We start from the raw sequence: 23,823 nt of genomic DNA on the forward strand, positions 1-23,823 counted from the left end.
CTTTCTGTCTACCCACCCTCCAGCCCACTCCACACACACACCCTTGTTTATTTGCCTGGCTCAGCTCCTAACATGGGGAAGGGACGCCCCCATGGAGCGTGAAAACAATCCCATCATATTCACACACCAAGAAGGTGAAACAGGACCAGGTGTTTTTGCATCGTGACCACACAGACTGCTTCCCTGGAGTTGCAAGTGGCGGCCACTGACCACCCGCTGCACTGGGCTTCTCACGTGACAGAGATTGCAGTACACACGCCTCTCAAGGCCAGGCTGCTGTCTCCTGGAAGCCATGTGGCCAGGGGTCACCTCTGATAGCTACTCTCTCCTCTGTAGGAGCTGAGCGAGCCTCCTCTCTCGCAACAACACTTCCCGGTAACCTCTGGGACCAGGGGACCGTGACTAACTTCTCTGAACCACAGTTTAAAAATATTTGTAAAATGAGGTTAATAGGCCCAGCTTCCTCGCTGGGTTCTGGGAGCATCACCAGAGTAAGGTGTGCAGGAGTGTGTGCAGGCCCACCAGGAGGCAGAGGCCACCCCAGCTTTGGACCAGACACAATTCAATGCCATCATTGATAATGAAGTATAAAGTTGTCCACTAGTTAATCAAAGGGATACAGAGAACTCCAAGGTTTCACGGAGGTTGTGCTACAGTTTATATCTGGAATGTCCTTCAAAGGCCCCTGTGTTGAAAAATACTTCCCATGGCCCCTTAAGGAGGTGGAGTCCAGTGGGGGGTCTTCAGGCCTTGGTGTGTGCCCTTGGAAGGAATTATGAGATTCCCACGCCCTTCTTTCTTTTGCTTCCAAGTCATGAAGTAAAGAGTTTGCTCAGCCTGTGCTCTTGCCAAGATGCTAACCATAGACTCAAAGCAAAGGAGACAACAGATCATGAACTGAATCCTCTCCAGCTGTGAGCCAAAACCCCTTCTCTTTTTAAATGGATTATATCCAGCATTTTGTTACAGTAACAGAGACCTGACTATCATAGCCAGCAATTGCAGGAAGCAGCTACCATCTTTTGAGCTGGGAAACAAAGGAAAGAACACTGGGGTTATTAAAGTTTATAATCTAATAGAAAGACATAGGGAGCTAAAATTCCCAATTCTGAGTCAGGTGCAGCTTGGCTGGTGCTGATATCTTTGGGTGTCTTGGCTGTTGCTGGTTCTGTGAATGTGGGGAAAACCACAATTAGTTTCAGTGGGGATGATGCTTCTCCTTCCTCCTCCAGCCTTCTGGATTTCCACCCTGGACCCTCTTAGGAGCCTGGAAGTGGCTGGCCAAGCTGAAATGTAATTTGTAGAGTCTGAGAGTCAGGATCACAGAGCAGAAGCACAGGAGGAAGACTTTACAAGACCCCTCATCTCTGCCGTTCATTTGGGTGTCAGACATTGTGAATGTCATGTTGTTGGGTGCTACACTTCATTGCTCTTCTTTAAAGGGGGTTGGCTTATTTTTCTGGCAGGCCGTCAAGTGACCTGTGAACCTGTTGGGTTCTGGTAAGCCTTGCTCTTAGGCCTTGTTTTGCTGAGTCAAGAGCAGCCTTATTTCTGGGAATCATTGCTCCTGTTACCAGGGCATGTGGGCCTTTACTCAATGCCTGAGTGTTTCGAGGTTGCTTCACTGTGAATTATTTTCAGATCCATGGGAGCTCTGGAAATTATTCAGGACGTTTTCCTGGCCCGGGGAGGTTTTAGCTTCAGGGAATTTTCTTGTATAGATCAGTATCCAAAGACTCCAGGGAATTCTTCCTTCACAGGCCTCTGCAGTTTTCTCTGCAGCTCCTTCCTCCGCCCTTCAGTCTTGCAGACCTGAGTCTCCCTGGTGCCCAGGTATGGGTCACTCCTTGGCTGCGTCTTCCAGAATGAGATGGCGTGTCCGCCTCAGTCACACCTCTGTTGACACAAAACGGGGCCCTTGTCCCAGGTGATGTTGCACAATATCTTGTGTCAGTGGGCCCAATCCTCTAGGCCTTCGGGGATGGGATGGACAGAAGCTGGGAGAAGAAAAGGAGCTCACCCACAGGGTGTGTCGGTTCCAGTTAAGATGAATTATGCTCTTCAGGGTCGAAGGGCTCTAGTGACTTCATCTGGCAACCCAGTGTCCCACTGGTCTCCTGGAGGCTGGAGTTGTATCAGCAGGTCCCCTCTGGTCCTCCCTGATGATGAAGGGGAAGGAGAAACTTCCCAGATCAGTGGCCACAGAGCGTGTTCCATGTGGCTTTCCTCTAGGAGATACCACACTGGGCACAGGAGGTGAATGGGGGCTGCTACTCGGTTGAGTGTGAAGCTCCCTGTGGATGTCTTCCGGGGCCTTCTAGGGTTAGGTAGAGAGCAGACAGTGAGTGAAAGAAGTCGGTGGCGTTCCCACCCCAGCATCCTCTAGGTCTTGGAGCATGGCACTATTTTCTGCCAATCCACTGGAAGGTGACTTGATTTTTAAAATTGATGATTGCCATGGAAGTGAGCAGTTTTAGAACTTCTGCTCGACCTTCCCCTCTGTGAACTCTCAGGCCAAGGACCCAGTGTGGAGGCTCGGCCCATTGCCCAGTGTGTCCATTTCCAGTGGACCCTTTGTGTGGTGAACCTGGCCGCTGCATTCCTGCACTCCAACAGGGAGGTTGATGCTTTGGGTCCCCGGTTTCCACAGGGACTCTGTAATCAGCAACTTCCAAAATATTCGGGTGCTCTCCTTTCCCAGTAACGGACACTCACGCTAATGGTTAGGGGTCCTCTTGGGGAATAACTGGGAAAATAACTGCACACAGTGGCCTTCATGGAGGTAGATCCTTGCTCCTGGGGACCTGGCTGCCCTTTCTGTCAACTGCTTCTGGGTCTGAAAACTAGCTCCACTCTGAGAACCCGGCAAGGAACCTTGACTGACTACTGACAGGGCCGCACTCACCCCGTTGATCATCCTACTTCAGTGTTGGTGTAGGATAGATGGGTTCCTCTGCAGATGAGATTATATAGACCAGGGTTTCTCAATCTTACATTTTGACGGGCAGTCTCACCCCCTGTGGCCTGTTTAGCAGCGCCCCTGGTCTCGATGCTTTAGACCTACATAAGACTCCTGATCTGCCTAGGCTGTAACAACCAAAGACGTCTCCTGGAGAACCACCAAGTGGAGGGAGGGCTCTCCGGGCTGGTTACGCTCTGGCTTTCCTCCCTGGCGCCATGGCTCACCACACCTGTGCCCATGGGGCTGTGCAGGTGAGCCTGCTGGCTTCTGTCGGTGCTTTCTGCTCTTCCTGGTGATTGCCCTCACCTTCCTTTTGATGGTTGGATGTTATTTCTGGATCCTACTGTCCAGTTGCTCTCAGGAAGCCAGTCGTGTGATGGCTTCCCCGCCCCAGTCCTGGCTGCAGAGCGCAGACACATGGGGCCTCTCAGGGACGCTGGGCCCTCATCAGCACGCCCCTTACTGCTTCAGCCCAGGCCAAGCCCTCCCTGCGGTGGCCCAGAGTGTGCCTGCGCCGGAGCACGCCTTCCTCAGCCCTCTTCACTTCACGCCATAGCGGTTCTGGCGATTCTACCGCAGCCATTGCTACCTCGGCCTTTCCCAACCACGGGGAGATCAAATGCCACTGCGGCAATTGTGGGTGTCACTTCTGTGAGAAATAAGACAGTCCATTTCAGCCAACGGAATTGAGCCTAAAATGCAAAATTACTTGGGGAAGGCAGCAGGAAGGGAGAGCAGAGAAGAAGGTTACAAGCAGGTTAACCCCAGAGTGGGAACAATTCACATCCCCTTGATAAAAAGGAGGGGAGCGGGAGGGGCCGACCAGACCACTGCTCTGCACCAAAAGGCTCTCAATCCAGGAGAGCAAGGGAGGTGGGGTACACAACTTGAAATAATCTGAAGGTGCACAACTTTAAATAATCCAGTAGGAGGCAGTAAGGCCCAAGTGATGTTTGGGAAGATGCACCCCATGGTACTCAGTCAGTGAGGAACTGGGGGGGGGCTGTGCTCTAGGGGATAAAAGTGATTGTAACCACTCTGGGGTGTGCTCGCTCCCCGGACACCTGATCTGGCAATGCTGTCAGTAAAGGCTAACTTTTTGCGGTACCCTGTGTCTCTCAGCCTATTCTTTGGGCTGGGCAGGTGAGCAGGTGTCTCAAAACCCCCCAGGGTTTTCCAAGAGAGTTGAGCCTGTGTCCTGGGGTGTTTCCCTGCTGATTGACATTCTCTTGTTCAACTTTATGTTCTCTCCTGCCAGTGCCTCCCCGCCTCCACCCAGTACCCTGACAATCCAGCCCCGTCCCATTCTCCTGGCTTCTGCCAGGGTCTGTTGGCCGAGTCCTGCGGCTCTTTTGGGCCCAGCCCTTGATGAGCTTCCCTCGTCAGGCTTAGCCAGTGCATGTAGTGGTCTAACCTCCTGATGGCCTGGTGGCCGGGAGGGGAGATGGGCAGCTCCTGGGCCAGCTATGGTCTTCCTAGACAGAAGCCTTCATTTCTCTCATGCGGTGCAGCGGGAGCCTGGCCTGCAGCAGGAGGAGGAAGCTGCCCTACAGGCCCCGGGGAGACAGGGAGCTGAAGGCTTAGGGCATGTCCTCTCCATCAGACCCTGAGGGTGCAGAGCGCTCCCCACGCTGAGTATCCAGCTTTCTCTGGGTTCCGCTGAGCCCACGGAGAAGGGCTTCGGCTGCCTGTGGCTCACAGCAAATGACCTTTGGCTCGGAGGCCCCAGACTTCATCCTCGGCCTTGAGTTCTCCACGGTCACCCCAGCCTTGCCTTCTTTCTCTCCACAGCCTTCGTTTCCCCACGGTCCTCTACCTCCTCCTTCCCGCCTACTTCTCCAGGAGTGGCCTCCTTTCCCTCCATGCGTGGGTGTGCCACCCACTTCCCCAGGCGAACACCGGAGCAGTGCAGGCTGCTGCGCTCCACGGTGCCTCCAGGGGGACGGCCACCCAGCAGGGGCCCAGCTCCAGGTGTGCTTCTCCCTCTGCCCTGGGCATCACGGGCAGGTCAGAGCACCTGGAGGCAGATGGAGTCGAGGCCGTGGGGTGAGCCTGGAGACGGCCGTACTGGACCCACGTGGGAGTGAACGGGCAGGACAGCCGGAGGAGCTGGGCCCTGGTTCTCACAGATGAATTAGCCTGCTGACCGTGCAAGCTCTGGAGTCAGGGTGGGTGACTGGAGTGTCCCTGCACTGGGACCAGGGAACACTCTACCTTGGGGCCAGGCAGCTCCCTCAGGCTGAGAACGGTCTCTCTATCAACAAGCTGGGAGCTGTGTCCATGAGCAACATTCTCCGTCATTGAGAGAATGAGCCCCTCAGTCCTGAGACGACGGGTTTGGTGGTCTACCCTGTGTCCACTGTGGAACCGACCTTGGTCCAGATGCCTTAGTCAGCCTGGGTGAGGAAGAGAGCACGCCACACGGGCGTGCTGACCAGCAGAGATTTGTGGTCTCAAGATTCCAGAGACTGCAAGTTCAAGATCCAGGTGCCACGTAGCTGATCCCGAGGCCTCTCCTCTCTTCTGGGCCTGGAGGTGGCCTCTGTCCCCCATGTCCTCACACCCCTCTTTGTGCATCTTGATGTCCAGATCTCCTCATAAGTACACCAGTCATTTGGGCCGGGACTCGCCCCGTGAACTCTTTTGACCTTGACTACCTCTCCAAAGGCCCTATCAACAAACACTGTGAGGTCGGGCCAGGACTTGAACACGTGAAACGTTGGGGAAACAATTTAGTCCACAACACCTGGGGAGAAGGCAGGCTCTGCCGAAAGGCTCATGGATTGGCAATTCTGGAAAGCACTGCGGAGAGTGGGTTGGAGGACTTCGCCTGTTTGAAAGTGGGAACAGGAAAAATAATTAAGGAACGCCACAAAGCGCAGTTCGGAAAGCTGTCAGGGCTGCTGGAGTGGAAAGCTTATCAGCAGGTACTCGGCGTGGCCTTCAGCGCCAGCAGGCTTTGCCTGCAAGTGCCCGCGGGGCTTCTCCTCAAGGTCCAGACAGTCCTATCAGTGGACCGGCCTGGACAGTTAATTGGGCTGAAAGGAACTGCATGTTGTAAAATGACCTTTTCATCCAGAAACACAGACAAATTTAAAGCTTAAGCACACAGCAGCTTCAGGTAAGATTGTAACATTAAAATTAGGAGAGGAGACGAGGCTGAGGTCCACCCAGCCATGAGATAGATTTGAATTGTTTGCGTCTGTCTCCAAATCATTTCCTTCTCTTCTGTTGGCTGGTACCTTTGAAGAGAAAGAGTGACCTTGAAGACTTCAAGGAACGCAAGACGTTCACCTCTATTATATGAGGTGGCCAACAGCTCTGCAGGGGTGGGCAGGGAGTGGGGCAGCTGGTCTGTGAGCAGTGTCATTTGCTAACACCCCACCAGGCCATAGCTCAACCTTTATGCTCATCTGGTTTTCCTTCAAAATGTCAGTAAAACCCCATCATCTCAGTTTAAAACACGTTCATTTTGTTAGAATTTTTTTTTGACATTTTAGAAAGCTGGATTCACATTTGACAGCAGAGATTTTTGAAAGATGCTTTTCCTCACTTTCAAAAGAGAAAATTTTTGCCTGTTGGGTTTGAAGTGAATCTCATGTCATGAAGCAGGAGAACTCTTTTTCCTACAGTGGTGCCATGGTAGTGATCACTGGGATGTGGTTCCCTGGGTAGTTTTGGGTGACAATTCTGTGCTGGCACCATGCCAGGTATGAGCAGCGAAAGAGTGACCAGGGATGTAGGTGGTTGTAGGTCTTTCAAGGGCTTAAAGTCCGGGAGGGGAGACAAGAGCTGAGAAAACCACTGCACCCATCAGTGCGCTGTTAAAATAGATGCTCCACATCCGCAGGCAAAACCTGGACACCCCGTGGGAGGCAGAGGAAGGGGTGAAGTTCACGGCAGCAGGAAAGATGAAGCATCAAAGACAGGGGTTCACAGCTCCACCATAGGGTTGGGGAGGCTGGGACTTGGGGTCCGTAGGTACCCAGAGGTTGCTTCCCTCAGCTGTGGGTGAGTGAGGGCAGGAAGGAGAAGGCAGTCAGGAAGGTGGGCCACGTGGTCTCTGTTCTAGGGAAGATGACCACATCCTCTGTGCTGAGGCTTCTGGTTCACGTTCAAGACAACACTGAGCACTTGCATGGTGGGCACCTGGGGCCACCAATCAGGAAGATCTGAAGCTCCAAAGCAGAGGAAGGAAGGAGGAGGCGGGTTCTTTTTCACCCCCAGTCCCCAAACTGTGTGCAAACGATGCATTTGACACAGAAGTCTTAAGAGAGCCCTGGACCATCAGTGCACAGTGTCACTGGAAATCCTCCCAGAGATTGCCTGGTCCAACTCTGCCCCTTGTGGCAGTGTGGTGCCTGCAAGAAAAGGAAAGGAATCTGTCCCTATTATATAGACCTTTTTTTCATAAATTCTAGGACCACAGGTCTGTATTTCAATTCAATGAGGGTGAAGCATTCTGTGAGATCTAATGGATGAAGTCGTAGATCTGATTCTCCTGAAGTTCCTTCGGCATTTATTCCCCAGCTTAACATATTTGGAGCATATATTTTGCTGAGGTTGGCAGACGCAGGGTTTAATATTTCTGTATTACCAGTGGAGGAAATCAGACACCGGGCAAGGGAGAGGCTGCGTCAAATTCAGGCATAAGACTCTGCCTGTGTGAGCATCTGGTCTAGGTTGCTGGTTCTCGATCCCATCTGCTGTAACACTGTGTGCATGATCTGATGGGCATCAGATTATGGGGCATGTTGAAGTTGTTTAAATTAAACACATACACACACATACACACATACACACACAGTCCACCCCTTATATCTACCAGTTCCAAATTTGAAAATTCAATCAACTGAGGTTTGAAAAGATTCCAATAAAATTCTGTCCATGCTGAACATGTACAGACTTTCCCTTCTTTCTTAAACAGTACAGTATGACAACTGTTCCCACAGCATTTACCTTATTAGGTGATGTAAGTCATCTTGAGGTGACTTAAAGTCTATGGGAGGACCTGCAGAGGTTATATAAGGGATGTGAGTATCCACAGGGGTCCTGGAACCCACCCCTCTGGGACACTGAAGGACCACAGCATGTGAAGTAAATAATACCAAGGGATCTCAGAGAGGTGGGAGATGGGGAGTGGGCAGGAGGCAGGAGGAGAAGGACGCCTGTGGAGCTCGGAGGAGCAAAGCAAGCTCTGTGTGTGTGTGTGTGTGTGTGTGTGTGCATGCATGTCTCAGCATTGCTTCAATCTGTGCTTCTGAGACTCGACCTTTTGGAACCACATGGGAGAGTTAAAAGCCATTTGTTGTCCTTGTCCCTGGGGAGTCCTTCATTCCCTGGACTGAGGGCTGGGCTTGAGGGGCACCACAGCCCTGAGAGCCCCTGGAGGAGCTGGTGTGCTGGGGGCCAGCCTGCAGGTGGAGCCTGCCCGGGAGCACAGTGGGGGGCCACGGGGTGTACACTCAGTCTCGAAGGTAACCCCAGACCACCAACCACACGGGGCAGTGTAGCTCCACTGTGTGGCCACCCTTGATGTTTGCTGTGTGTTCTCGAGCACAGACGCAGCTCCCCATGCCCAGCGGGAGTGATGGACCTACTAAGGACACCCGGGGAGGTCACGTGGTCTCAGGGCCGCTTCCTCCTGGCCTCGCTCCCTCCGTGGCTTGCAGATCACATCCTCCTGCTGTGTACTCATTGGTCATCCTCTGTGTCCTGGCCTCCTCTTCTCAGAGCTCAGGCATAGACTCAGTGCCCAGGAGCAACTCTGAGTTAGGAGGACTGACTCCCACGGGAGCCGCAGGAGAGACCCAGCTTCTGCTTTGAGCTCCCACGCTCCTGTCTGGGGAGAGGAGGCAGGTGACGGGTCAGCATGAGGCACTGCTCTGCACAGGGAGGAGGGACATGGGGGAGGGTGTCAGGGACCCTCGACGTGGTCTTGCCCGTCTCCTTCCTGGGCTAGGAACCAGGATGCCCGTGTTCATTGTGTCTCAAGGTGTTCCCTTGTGTCTGTTGAGGGTCCCACAGGTTCAGGAATGAGCCAAAGGGCTGAGCCTCTTCCTAAGAGGCTGGACCAGGAGGAGGCCAGGAGGCTTTTAATCACGTCCAGGGCCCATGCTGAGTCTCCTTCTCCGAGCTGAAGAGGTGTGACAACTACAGATAAAGTCAGCTGCTCTTCTTTCTTGTCACAGCGTGACTAAAAGCCTTGAGAATCCACATGCATGTCCAATCCTGCTCTGACACCACCTGCTGTGTCCTTGTAGCGCGGCTGTGAGCAGGAGGACAGATGTGGGGCAGGGGACGGGGAAGAAATGCCAAACGCAAAGGCCCAGGCTCATGGCATCAAAGAAAGGGAGGGAAAAAGCTCCTGGGAAAGCCAAGAGGGACGGGGACAGCAGGTGCTCCCCTTCCTGGAAATGCAAACCTCCATCACGCCGACATTGGAAAGCATTCTCCCTGTGTGTGTACCTCGTGTCCCCAAGTAAGCCACCGGTAGCACCCCTGGGGCCACCCTGCGTCTCTCTGCCTTTCCATCTCTCTGTGCAGAACTGGAGCAGTGAGCTCCCTGCCATTCTCCTCTGCTCCACTAGGTGGCTCTGGGTGCTCTCAGATGACTGCGGGCGCTCAGACAGGTGAAGGAATCTCATTGGCTCACGGGAGGCGTGATGCCACCGGGCAGCTCTTTTTAAGAGAAAAGCCAGGACCTGAAGCAGCGACCCCTGAGCAGTGCTCTCTGTGCTTAGCGGCGGGGACCCGGCTGCTGTGTGAAAGCCAACATGAGTGAGGTGAGTGATTCTTCGGCTTGCAGGGGAAACTTGGGAGCGAGGAGAAGGGGTCTTCCACATGCCGAGTCTCAGGAATCCTGAAGGGTTTAGGAGCGGTGCCTGAGAGGAAATCAGCCCTGCAATTATTTGCTTGAGGACCGATGCTCTGCATGTCTTGGTTTGAATGGCAGCATAGACATTGGATAACTTTGCAACTTTTAAAATCAGCCTTACCAAGAGGAAGGGATGAATTGTTTGCTTTTGATTTTATTGTGACTTTGGAAAATGCTTTGGCTTATACAGGGAGCGGATGGTTTTATTCTCATGGAGATTTGTGCTTCTCCCAGCAAGCCCGTCTTCTCGTGTTTGCCTGGGTGGACACCTTAGCTACCTGGGGGAGATCAAGCCTGGGATGGCGGGGAGCTGGGGTGAGGATGCGTGCTTGGGTGCATCTCATGCAGGCACACTGCCACTACAAAGTGCACCTGCAGTTAATCACAGCACCAGGGACAGACACAGACAGTAGGGACCGTGGGAAGCCCAAGGGTGTCAATAAGCTCCAACATGGGGGGAGGCACTGGCGGAAGAGCAGCTAATTTCAAATGGAAAGTCGCTTCTGCATATGTGTACACGGAATGTTTTGTTGGGGCAAACTGATAGCTTGTGTATTTTTTAAAAGACTATAATCGCTTTCTCTCCCACAAGGCAGATTTGGGTTGTAAATACCATCCTCATTCAGTCTGATAACCCGGCCAAGTCCTCCTCGTTTCCTCTTGGATGGCACTTTAATGATTACTTTTAGAGAACTCTTATCATCTTTGTATTTTTTAAGAGATCTGTTGGACAGATGGGCGATCTTTTTTTGGAAGTTTAGAGTAAAATTAACTTCAGGAATAAAATGCCTCCCCCTGCTCTTATCTCTCTGCTGGGTGACTTGGGATATTGACATGGTGGGCAGGAGGTCAGAGCTCTGACAACTTAGGAACTGGGCTTGGGATGAGCCAAGAGCCTGAGGTAGGAAGGCAACGTCGGGTGGGAGATGGACCGTCTCCGGCAGGCCACCTGGCAGGCTGCCAGGCAGATGTGGTGACAAGGGTGAAGTGCTGGGCACTGTCCCCGGCATTTCTGCACCTGCCCCTTCTTTGAGCCTCCCAACTCTCCTCTGCAGTAGGTGCCGTTTTTATTCCCAGTGGACAGATGAGGAAACTGAGGCTCAGAGAAGTGAACCAGCTGGCTCAAGGTCACCAGTTAGGGACCATCAGAGCCAGGGCTTGGACTGCAGTGCTGGGCTGTTGGCCATCAGGTGCATGCTGGTGTCCGAATGTGGGTGGACTCTCTGAAGAGCTGGGGCCAGAGGAGGGTGTGAGGCCAGGAAAAGGAGGGTGGGGCTCTGAATTAGGGCACTGCCTGCCTGCTTAGGGGAGGGGCTTTGCGTTGGACCCTCGGGGATCTGAGGAATGTTTGCTGTTGTTGGTCGGCTCACCTTGCTCACCACATGAAGGGATGGCAGTGCAGATGGGTTTTCCTTTATACAAAACCTAGTGGGTAGAAAGGGCCAGAAGCCACATAGCCCTGGGCCCCTCTCTTGGGTCAGGTCAGCTAACCTGGAACACGAGCTCAGTTGCCCATCTCCTGCTGAGGCTCCTTCCCTATGTGGTCCTCATGAGTTCTGCAGGGTGCTAGGCGGGGCAGGGCCACGTACCATAAGTCTCCAGGGAAGAGTATGCATCCCAGAGCTCACCCCACAATTGGGATCATAACCTGGTTTCTGTTGAATGTGTAATTAGGGCGCTCTGCAGGTCCCGCTCCGCCTCCAGCACATCCCGAGATGGAGTGCTCTGCCTTGCTCCTTGAGTGTGGCAAAGCCCCCAGAATGTAGACCCTGCTGCCCTGCTCACCACCTGGCCACTCCTCCCCGTTCTCACCCTGTCAGTCACCTTGCACCTTGCAGCCCCACCTTCTGACCTCGGCTCCTGGCTGCCCTCCAGGCTCCTGGGCATGCATTCCTTGGACAGCAGGAATTTGTCCTTTGACTAAAACTTAAATCTGCTTAAAACATTTAATAAAGTGGAACAGAAGTTGCTTTCTGAGGACTGGGTCCCCCCTTCCAAAAGTTCTTAGTTGGATGAATTAAAAGTGACTTTTTTTTCGTTTTAATAACTCTCGGGCAAGGATGGATTCCAGATGACCATTTATTTGCTCCTGTGACTAAGAGTCAGAGGCCGGGCAGTGGTTTTATCCGTTTCCTCCGACCTCAGGCTTTTGGAGGGTCTGGTGGGCAGGTAGTTCCCGCTTGGCTCCTGGAGCTGGGCTGGCTGTGCAACTCCCAACGCACTAGCTGTTCCCTGGGGCTGCATGGGAGCCGGGCTGGGCTCAGAGACCTGAAAGGGGCAGAAGGGTCTCCAGTCTGGAGGACAAAGGCAGAACAGCAAACTGAGCCTGGAGCTGGCTTTAAACTGGGCAGCGTTACGACACGACATCATCTTCATCCCCTGGGACAACATTTTTTGGGGGATTGACATGTGATTGAAAAGAGCAGCTCAAGTATTGCAAAGAAATAAAGTCCAAATTTAGGGCAACGTGAGAGTGGGGAGGTGGTTTGTGGGGGCGTCTGATTTACATTTCGGTATTAAAGTGTGTCAGATGTGCCTGGAGCAATCTATGAGATGACTCGGGAGATAATTTAGCAGGGATCAAAATGCAGGCTGGAGTCTGCTGGCTGGATCAGAAGCCCAGCTTACAAAGCGCGGCAGCATCTCGTCTTTGGTCTCACCACACACAAGAGAAAGCCTCCCTTTGTTTTCAGCCACCTTAAGAAAAAAAGTCCCAGTTTGTCACTTAGATATGTTTTTAAGTTGCTTTTCTTGATGAGATCTTGATGGGGCCAGGCGCACGTCTGGAGAGGGATGTGAACCTTGGCTCACCCGTTGCCCTGCGGGGCGGCGGCGGTGGGGAGACTGTGCCCATTACATAACCCATCAGCTGGCAGCTGTTAGGAGACTGGAGACCACTGGGGAAAAGCCCCTTCTAGGCCCGAGCTTCCCGTCCAGAGGGCTCTCTCCCGGCTTTGGCCAAGGTGGGATGGCGTGGCTCAGGGTTGTGACTCAGGGTGGTTTTCCATCTAGACCTTGGCCACAATGAAAGGATGATGCCTGCCAAAGGCACCGGGCAGTCAACACTGGCAACCTTTGTGGGCGAGTCTTTAGACACGTCTGTCGTGAGCCTGAAACACGACCTTCACTGCTGTGTGCTCCAATTATACAGCCATCTCGAAGGAAACTCGGGAGCAGGGGAGGGCCTCGTTCTGGAGGGACATTTTTCAGGGGAGGCTACCCGCACTTAGATCTTGGGATGAAGGCTTAGAAAAGACAGGAAGTTCTTTTTGGTTTTGATCAAAAGTAGACCTTGGTTTTAAAATACCATGCCACATTGTTTTAGGGAGCAGGTGCTTAGCTATCAGGGTGACCCAGTGAGGGGACAGACAATTAATAAAACAGTGCTAAGTAAGAATTATCATTGTAGTTTGGTGTTTCTTATGGTGTCACAGGGAACTGAAAGGAATGCTAATGGATGGTCAGGTTTGTAAGGAGCCATGGTTTGAGAGCACTAAGTGCGGATTCTGAGGGTAACTACATAGATTTGCAAGTGGGCCCAAAGACCCAACGATAGACGGCCAGTGGCAATTCACATCCTGATGTGATTTTAACCTCACTAAGGGGTGTAACTGGTGTAACTGCATCGGAGATACAGGAAGGCCCATAGGATCCATTTGATTTTGCTGGTCCACACAACGAGGGCCTCTGCTCTAATTGGGGATATTAAGACGCTGACTGCAGCTTAGATTCAAAGCTTGACTTTTCCTAGCAGGGAAGAGGCCAAAACTGAGCATAAAAAATGTGTTTTCTGGGCTGGTGACTTTAATGGAGAACCATAAAATTTATTTCCCCATCCCGCATTTCATTAACTGATGCCGCAGGATTAAAGAATCTCATTGTTTTTCTTTTGGATTCTAAGAATGACAGAGCACAAGATGTATTCTTACTTTTCCCCAGAAAGAAAAATTGAATAAATGACTCACAGTTTTATTTTATTAAAGGTTTATTGGAGTGGAGGGATCAAGACGAAAGGGTTTTGTAGCGGCAAGTCCTTTGAATCCGAGACGAACATGCTCTCGGCATTACTGATTAACATCCTGTTTCTTCTCTGTGTTTCATTAGAGGTGTTATCATAGGTGGGAGACGATTTGTTGATCTCCCTCTGTTCCCAGCCAGCTGGGCACACGGAACTATCTGAGCACACATGGAAGCCTCCAGCTTGGGGTTTTTCATTCATTTCAAATGGCTTTCTGGAAAGGGCTCACACTGGGGGAGGAGAAGGATTTCAGGTGCTGCAGAGACACTGGTTTCTATTATATTTGAGTGAGACGTGGATACCACACAGCTTTTAAGAGCATGCTGTGGAAGGGTTACCAGTGGCACGCCATGGATCAGAAGGTCCCGCCCCAGGCTGTGAACTTCCTGGTGGGGACAGTTCTACGTGGTCCACAGGCCTAGACCCCGGATCGCCTCCTGGTTTAGGTCGAGTTCCTGAATGAATTGATGAATTTCCAAGAAAGGATTTGTCGGTTACTGTAACAGATGGGCCAGGCCCCCTCTCCTCCAAACCCTGAGACTAGTGGTCGAGGCACGATCCGAGGGATCCAGGGCATCTTTTGATCTTTCTCTTGGGTGGAAGCCTGGCTTTGCTGTGCAAATCCTTTAGAGTGGGAAATGGGTGCATGAGCATATTTGCAAAACAAATGCTTTCATGGCCGAAAATGAGAAAAAAAATGGGAAGTGCCTCAGCAGAAGCAACTCCTGACATTTGGGAAAATGTCAGAAAAAATACTAGGGGGGATGCTAAAATTCTAGTGTCTGTATTTCATGTCACCTTCTCCGAGACCATTTCACTTCAGGTTCGTCTGTTGGATTTCTAATAAGAGAGATCATACTGAGATGCAGAACTCTGGACACCCATAAAATCAGAACACTTATGAAATCATTGAAACAGAAATGCGGTTTGACCGTAATTAAAGGAGAATAAGAAAGAGTCTAAGCAGATGTTTAGTAAGAGAGCTTCCAGCATCAAATCACAGTCAGCCAGGAGTAGATTCTGGCACATCATTGGAGGTAAAATAGATTCCACATCCAGAAAGCAAGTTGCACATGTAAATATTTAACTAGCAATTAAATATATTATCAATAATTTTCATATTGTTAATAGTGATTAAAATGATTACTTCCCTTAAATTATCTGTGAATGTTAGTTTATGTTTGGCCTAGGACTATATGGCGGTTCATACACAAAAGGGGATCGATTGAGATTGGTTCTCTGGGGATCTGAGGATCCCGTGGTGACCTGCATCCTATGCAGCATAATAGGATCTCTGCTTCTCTGTATCCCAGCCATGCACCATTTACTATTCTTCTCCCCATTCAAAATGAACCGAAGCACAAACAATGAATAAACATTTTCCATTTGACGGGGAACGGGTGCCTCTGAGTGCAGATGTGAGGAAGTTCTGCAGGTCTTATTTTGTGCCACAAACAAAATGCCCATCAATGTCTCAGACCTATAAATTCACCGTACATTTCTGACTTCTTTACATGGACAATTCAGCCTAACTTACACGTTCCAGGCATCACGGTGCTTGTGAATTATTTGTGCCTTGCAAATAGTTCTAGATTTATGCTTCAGAATCTCACTGAATTACTTCTCATTCCATTTGTGAAAGGGAAACGCTTGGCTGTATTTATGACATTGTCCGGGATAAAAATCAATCGCCCAATAAATGCCATCATTTTATATTTTGCTCTTAACCTGCCACCTTCTAAATAAAAGTGTGACAAATTAGAATCATAAAGCAGGGATGTGATCACCCAGAAATTGCAGGCTCCCCCCCGCAGAACGTCCAAGGGAAAGGAAGTAAAGTGAGAGCCATCAGGCCACTCAAGGAGGCCACCTGCCCACTGCCAGGGAGGGGACCAGAGAGCAGGGGAGCCTTCTCTCAGCGAGGCTTCTGCCCTCACTTTGCAGACAGAGTTGGACTCTGACGAGACTAAAATGGCCACAGTCCCACACGCTTCTGTCCTCCACCCAGTGGCCTGAGTCTCAGAGCTGATTACGGCTACTTGGGGGTGCTGAATTCCAAACCTGAAGTGGAGTTGTGAAAGAAGACCTGGTCATCTGTCCCACAGCACCACACCTTTTTTGGCTTGGCTGACATTCTAACAAAGTGACTGGTCCTCTTAATTTTTACCCCCCTGAGAGGAGGACTCCAGAGTCGACCTTACTCATGGATGTTGTCTCAATCAAAGGAGAGGAAAAATATAACAAGGAAATATGTTGTCTCTTTCCTAAGATTTTAAAAAAACTAATACCTAAATCCATCCATCACATACCTAAATTCCAATACTTACAAAACAAATTAAGGAATTATTCATGCTTTAAAATTTAAGTTTCTTATGCGTATGATTTCCTTATTCAGTTGTACTGTTTTGTTAGGGATTTAGAAAACTATCACTTTTTTTTTTTTTCCTTCTTGAGCCTAGCAAAAGTCTACCTGTACCGAGGGTTTTCTGTTTCTAATTGTACTTTTCTGATGTGCAAAGAAATTCCTGATTGCATCGACGGGTAGAAGGCTGAGCTGGGGGATGGCCCTCTTGGAGCATGGGGGGCGGGGCTAGTGAGGGGTGAAAGCCCATGACAGACACCAGCATCAGCACCAACCTGTCACATCAGGACAGGGGACAGGGCTAAGCCTTCCTTCAAAGAATCATGTCTCAGGGGTTTCAGGAAGTTCTGGATGGAAAGAACAGGGAGCACAACTCCATGATGCTGCCGCATTTCCTCCTCAGAGCAAGGAGAGGGGTTAGAGCAGACAGCGGCCTCTTGGCCCCTGAGACGGAGTCCTCGCCCTGTCCTTCTCTGGTTCTCCGTAGTTAGCTGTCATTGTCCTAATGATAAGCCTCCCATCCAGCCTGTAGTTGGGTGGCCCTCAGCCCACCTACAGACCTGGGACAGGGCAGGGCCGTGGCTTCAATGCTCTGGAATGGGGTCCCCAAAGTGTTTGTTAATAAACCCCGTGGGGGCAAAGAAAATCTCAAGCGTGTGCGCGCAGTAGATTTTTAGATGTATTCTTAAATTACACATATGTGCTGCGGTGCTATTGAATTAAGGTGCAGTTCTAAAATACACTAAAAACACAATTTTAAAAGAACCCGGGATTGATGGGACGCACTATGCTTTGAGCTCTTGTGTGGATCACGATGGTTCATTAGCCCAAGCTTCAAGAGACAGCGCGCGCCTCCAAGAGCGAGTGGTTTGCGGGAGAGTGGAGAGCCGTAGCCCAGGTCCTCTCTTGGTAGCCGCACTTCTCTCTGGGCCTGCTGCTGGCTGTGGTTCCCGAGGTTGCGAAGGGCTGGGGACGTCGCTGTGACACTGGAGGTCAGCTGGGCTCTCTCGGCGCCCGCTGTGTGCTGGCAGAATCCACATCATTTTCCACCTGTGATTCAGGCAGGATTTTTTAAATTGTGGTAAAAAACTTGGAACTTGCCTTCTTAACCGTTCCAAAGCGTGCGTCCAGCAGTGTCCAGTGTGCTGACACTGTCGGGAATCCTGTGTCCAGACCTGCCCAGGCTGCAGAGCCGAAACCCTGCACCAGAGGAACGCGGCCTGCCCTTGCTCTTCCCAGCCCTGTGGACCCCTCTCTAGTTCCAGGCTCGGCTCCTGGGGCCCCTCGAGAGGCCGTCTGTGGGAGGAGCTATGCTGCATGTGTCTTTGGCTTCCCTTACTTGGCTTGGCCTCTTCAGGGTCGCCGTGCAGTGGCAGGTGACTGTGGAGGAGGAATATAGAGCCCCTTGTCCCCTGTGGGAAGGCAGGCTCCGGCGGGTCATGGAATCTGTGCATCCTCCTAATGGAGCCCAAGGGACTGCCACCCAGTGCACAGTGACATTCCAGGAGCACATCTTCAGTGAGGGCGGCGGGACGGTTCCTAGCTATGGGTTCTCACTCTTCCCGGCCCATAAAGTCCTTATCCACCTGGACACTAGCTCTTCATGGAATCTGATTCCTCACAAACAAATGGATCACAAACACATGTCAACAGAAATTCTAACTCTTCACTCCACGAGGCTGCGACCCTGAAGCACCCTCCACCCTGGAGATGTGTCCACTGTGGTTTGTGCTGGTCTGGGGCCTCCTGGAGTTGTGCTGTGCACAACCTGTGTAGCCGAACATGGTGTCCTCCCTGTCCTTGCTGGGCTGGAGTCAGCCCGCTCAAGGACCATTAACCTGGAGAAAAGTGGTGGTTTGTATGGCCCCACTTCGATGTCGGGGACTCGAAGGGGGCTTTCTCACTTCATCCACAGTGATCCTTCTATTTATTCACCCGAGACAAGCTTTGCGAGGCTGCCCCGGCTGGCGTTCAATTCCTGGGCTGGAGTGATCTTGCCTCAGCCTCCCAACAAGCTGGGACCACAGGCGTGTGCTGCTGTGCCTGGCTTCAAAGTGTTCCTTTAAAAATTGGGACAAGTGACCCAAAATTAGTCTTGCGAAGAAACCACAGAGCTCTTTAGGAAAAGCGGGTCCCCGTTTTGCTTGCGCTTTTCCCATCCCATTGAAGCTCCAATTTGCTGTCATGTTCTGGATACAACCCGATTTCCCTTGCACCTGTCCCAATTCCATCAAGACTTGGACAAGAAACACATTAAAAATAGACTGGCCCTGGGTATTTTCCTTGTCTTGAGTGGAGAGAGAGCAGAGACGTCTGGACACGGCCATTCTTTCCCTCCCCGCGTCCCTGCCCTGTTTTCAGGATTCTGGTTTCCACCCTGACCTCCTCCCCTCCGTCCCCCCACCCAGGTGAAGGCGACAGATGCCCGTGTCCCTGCTGCATGGCCTGTCCCCATTCTCTTCCGCTCGCCTGGAAGCGTGTGCTTGACTTTTGAGCCTTGTGCTTGCCCTCCACTGCTCTGATTGAATCAGAGAGCGCGTTCTGAAGGCCCCAGTACAGAACCCCGAGGACACATCGGCCTGGAGACCGTCAGTCCTTGCTGTGGTCAGTGCTGTTGCCTGCGTCATCAGTAACCACATGTGTCGGGGGCATTTCTTTCTGTCTGCTACGATCATGAAATTTTAAGAGACTGTGTCTTCTGTACCTTCCCATGTCCCCAGCACACAGCAGGAGACACACGAGATGTCTTAGGATCCGTTATGTGTGTCCTTGCCGGATGGAAGAGTTTCTGGGTTAGTGGGAGAGACAAGGTCACAGAAAACTAGCTCTAGTGCACACGGCACAGGTCTGGTCTGTGGATAAACCAAGTGCCAGGGATGCGCTCATGGTACAGGCTGGGAAGGGAGGCAAGGCAGAGACCAGCAGACACTTCCCCAAGCAGCCATGCTCACAGAGCTAGGGAGTCCACACACTCCCTGAAGATCGGTGCCACCAGCCCTATCGGGTAATAATTAATTTATTTATGTGTTTATTTATTTAGGTACCAGGGTTGAACCACTGAGCCACATCCCTAGCACTTTAATTTTTTTTTTTTTTTTAATTTTGAGATAGGGTCTCATTAAGTTGCTTAGGGCCTCAGTAAGTTGCTAAGGCTGGCTTTGAACTTGCAGACCTCCTGCCTCAGCCTCCCGAGTCGCTGGGATGCTGTCAGGTGATCTTAAGACTCGTGCATTTTAGCACCATCTGAGAATTTAGCAATCTCTTAGGTCAATGGATGCCTGCACATCAAGGCTGATGCTATAGTTAAGTTTCAACTGCTCAGTGTTAAAAGCGGCTTGGAACGTACTGGACATTTTTTTTCCCATTCTTATTAATGAATATGGAGCTCTATTGACTTTTCATATCTCCCTTTAAAAGTGTGAAGTGAAAAAAAATCTCTTCATTACATTGGAAATAGGTCTCACGAGGACAGCCACTTACTTTTTTTTTTTTTTTTGAGTTATACACATGACTTTATTTTAAAATCTGCATGTTCTAATTGTGAGAAATGTGTAGGCGAGTTAGAAGGTCAGTGATTGGCCTTCCGGGGTCCTGGCATCTATCCACGGCAGGATATCACGGTGCTGTTTAGACCTCAGGGTCCCTGGAGGCTTCTTGCTATTGTTATTCTTTTTTCCTCTTTTAGTCCGTTCAAGGAATGGACTCATCCTGTATTTATAGCTCCCTTTTCACATCTGCTGAAGTCCTGTCAAAATACCTAGATAATACAGTTCCATGTCTCCAATATTATTTCTGGCAATGTTCTCTACCCCAGAAATGTGGGCTATTTAACTCTTCTTGAAGAAAATTTCTTTAAATAGACATAGCGATTTGTCAAGCACCTCCACCAAGTACCTCCTCCAAGTTCATAGCTATCTTTTCATCTGGATTTAATCTTCCCATCTTTCAGCCACTCGTCTCATTGGGGGGCCGTATTTTATGAATTTCCACGTCATGGGTTTTCTGCTGAGTTCTTGCCAAAAGCCAGATTGGCTGAAATTCATGTGAGAGTTCCCCCAGGGTTGAATTTTGAATGAGGATTTTAGATTTTCAAATGACAAAAATACAAATGCAGCCTAATGTAACTCCACTGCTAGGAGCAGTGGCCTGGGGGACCTTTGTTCTTGCTCCTGGGCTCCGGGCTCTGGTGGTGTTGCCCCAGGGAAGGGGCATGGGATTGAGCCTCAAGGATCTCCAGATCTGTCAGAAATAACTGTGTGAGAGCAAGAACTGTCCTCATCCTGTTCTCTTGTGCACCTGTGCCACAGACCTCTCTTGCGGGGACAATGCTCAGAGGTGGGGCATCTAAGAAAGCTCACGTCCTGGTCAGGCAGGACCAGGACAATATGTGGGGCCCCCGGATAAACATTATTAAGAATTTCAGGACAGTGGAAACAGATGGGAAGGCCCAGCTTGGGGCTCTTCTGAATGTGGCCAATGTGACTGCCTCAGTCACACCCCCACGAGGTCAACCCTGCGTAAAGGCAGGTGGCCTGATGGCTTTTGAGGGAAAAAAGAAACAGAGAGTGGACGGAGCACAACCCTGTCACTCTCGGAGCGCGGAGCCTCGTATGTGCAGAGAGTATCCTCCCTGTCCAGCGGGGGCTTTGTTATGGCCTGCGTCTGGCCCTGGTAGGAGAGGGCTGAGGGTCTTCCCCAAGTCTGGCACCTCCAGGCTGGTGTGGAGGAAGCCCACCTGCAGTGAGCTTGAAAAAGGAGTCGTCTTGGCCGAGGGTGGGCTTGGTTGACCCTAAGAACCGGCGACGAAATAATAAAATCAATTAAAATGCACTCAGAACGTGTGGGTTTATGTACACTTAAAAGCATCTAAATGCTAAATTCCAACCTCAACGTGAAAATTTCCCCTTATTCTGATTCCTAAGATCCTTCCCGGGTATTGGTTGCTTATTCATGTGAAGGGTCACAATGACCAGTTTTGTCCCACGACTTTTTCTGTCCTCACATCTGGCTTCACCTCCTCTCCTTGAGCGCCCCGTGGGCAGGGGGACACAGAACACAGATGCTCAGGCTTGTTCAACTGAAGAAGCGAGCTTACTCCGTGGGCTTGGGAACAGTCAGCCTCAGCAACATAGGGTCAGTGGGTGCAGAATGCAGTGATCTGGTGGTGGAGTGACCCTGTCCTTGGAAGACAGCCTTTACCTAAATCAGAAGTGGCTTTGTTTTGCAGCAAATTAAGTTGTTCTGGATTTCAGAGGGATGCAAAATGAAATACGGAGCAAATGTCCATCATGAAGGGCAGAGCTGTCTGTTAGAGTGGGCAGGTGGTGGGGCCGTGTGCATGCTCTCACACAGAGTGGGAGAGTTTCCCCTCCCCAGGAAGCAGCTGGTCAGTGGCTCCGTACCTTTTGGCCAGTCTCCGGATCCATCTCATGGCATATCTTGAGCCAGAACAGTTGATTTAGGACCAAACATTCCCTTTACTTCCAAAAGAATACAGCCAGGCTTCTAGCATATTCTGAAACCACTTTCATTTTAGTTGAGTGGGAAAAAAAAATCTGTTCCTTTATTACCAAAAAAGCAAATCTCCAGCTTCGGAAGCTCGGAACAGTCCTCCTGGAAACTGTTCTCTGTGGTGCCAAGTCAGCATCTGTGTTTCATCACAAGAAGTCACTGCCCAAGCCAGGGCTCCAGCTTTTACAGCAAGAGTGTCCATAGAGTCGTGCAACTCACGGACGGAAAACCAGAAAACCCACAGAGCGAGTGACCGAGGGAGAGTTGTTTTTTTGGTACCAGGGATTCAACTCAGGGGCACTCGGCCACTGAGCCACATCCCAGCCCTATTTTGTGTTTTATTTAGAGACAGGGTCTCCCTGAGTGGCTTAGCACTTCACATTTGCTGAGGCTGGCTCTGAACTCCCGATCCTCCTGCCTCAGGCTCCCGAGCCCCTGGGATCACTGGCCTGTGCCACCGCGCCTGGCTGGGAGGCCTGTTTTCATGGTCCCTGTAAACCGTTCTCGCAGGTGCAAGGAGTGGGCCAGCGGACCTTGCGATGGAACAGAGTCAGGACAGTGAGCTCTGCTTCATCCGGTGCCAGGACCACCCTGTGGGATATGTTCCTCCATCTTTTACCTAAAATGGCCCAAAGGGTCTCACAAGCAGACTTTCGTGTGATGTCATGAACGTCCACACGGGTCCTTTAAAATAAGGAAGGGCAAGAAATGAGGTTCCTACTCTGCGACCAGATGGACTGGGATGGTTGCACAGTTGGTGGCAGAAGGTGTCCTCAAAGACAGGGCCTCCGTCTTCCAAGCCAACGTTTCCCCCTCTGAACAGGCGAGAATAATGGCGGGTGCCCTCAGTTCCAAGCCAGCCTGCCCGGGCTCAAATTCCACCCCTCTGACTTGGTGTCCTTGCTCTGACACCTCCCGGCGTCTCAGGTTGTGCCTGGTAGTAAGCGTAGGGCTGTTCCTATAGAATGGAGAGTCACTGTGTCGTGCTGGAGAAAATGTAGCAGCTGGCATTTGAAGACTGAGCCTGGAGCCTGGGGGAGAGGGAATGGAAGAGTCTACTTACTTGGCAGCCATACTTGGGGCTCCTCTTGGACAGCCCCAGGTGTGCTGCGGGCTCTTTCTTTCTTGCACCCCTCTTTTCACTTAATGAAGAAGCTGAGTGCAGCGCCTACGGCTCCTGGCTCAGCCGTGGTGGAGCTGGAGGGGCCAAGCCCAGATCAGGCCGCACCCAGGATGGGTGCTGGGGCCTGCAGGGTGAGGCTCTCCCAGCCTCTCCCAGCCCCAGGGCTTCTTCCTTCCATTGTCTGAGGTCTTTCTCTGCCTTCTCTTGACTGGACTCAGCAGAGGCTTTGCAAGCTGTGTTGGCAAGGGGAGCAAGCTGAGCGCGGGGCTGCAGGTCATTGAAAAGAGGCATCTGTCACCATGGCCAGTTCCTGTCCCAGGGCGACCACATGTGGGTTTCTAGGCACCCATGAGCTTCTCTGGCCCGAGACACAAGAGTGCTTGAGAGACCACATGGTTCCAGGAAGGCAGCTGCCCTGGTGCTCAGATCGATTCCCTTGGATCAGAGGTTTCAGTGACTTCCAGAAAAGTGGCTCTGCCTGTAGCTTCTCCCCCTGCTCGTCTCTAAAGTGAATCTGGCCTTCAATGGTGAGGGGCAGCTGTGTCTCGTCTCTGCTGTTCCCTGGTCTTTGGTGGACAGCACTCCATCCTCTCCCGGCTCCTGACGCTGGCTGACTGGCCACCATTTCTAGGAACAGGGAGAAGGAACAAACCTCTCCTGCCCTCTCTGCTCCACCCAGTCTGGCGCCTTCTCTGGCTCCTGTGAGAACGTGCCAGTGATGTCGGGAACCCTGTGCCTCTGCTGAAGGCTCCGGCCGTGCCGCATTGGCAGGCCTCTGGGCTTCCCACCAGCCGCCTTTACCCTGAGGAGGATCTGAGGGAAGGACACACAGGATGCAGGAGGTGGAGGAGAGGGAGAAGCTGCAGAAGGTGAGCACGGACAGCCACGTGCCTGCAGCCTCCAGACTCACGGAACCTCGGGCTCCCTTTGGCCGAGGGCAGGTCAGAGCAGCGGCTGCCGTGGTTGGATC

General features: G+C 51.5%; 1 protein-coding gene across 1 annotated transcript in view; it reads left to right on the forward strand.

Moving 5' to 3' along the window:
* Positions 1 to 9,585: 9,585 nt before the first annotated feature.
* Pcp4 (Purkinje cell protein 4) overlaps positions 9,586 to 23,823 on the forward strand; it is a 51,285-nt gene continuing 37,047 nt past the window's right edge. Inside the window, exon 1 of the mRNA XM_005323473.4 lies at positions 9,586 to 9,747. Coding sequence (XP_005323530.1) covers positions 9,739 to 9,747 — 9 coding nt within the window. The 5' untranslated portion in view covers positions 9,586 to 9,738. The remainder of the gene's footprint in view (positions 9,748 to 23,823) is intronic.

This window comes from Ictidomys tridecemlineatus, chromosome 3 (genome assembly GCF_052094955.1).
Source record: "Ictidomys tridecemlineatus isolate mIctTri1 chromosome 3, mIctTri1.hap1, whole genome shotgun sequence".
NCBI lineage: Eukaryota > Metazoa > Chordata > Mammalia > Rodentia > Sciuridae > Ictidomys > Ictidomys tridecemlineatus.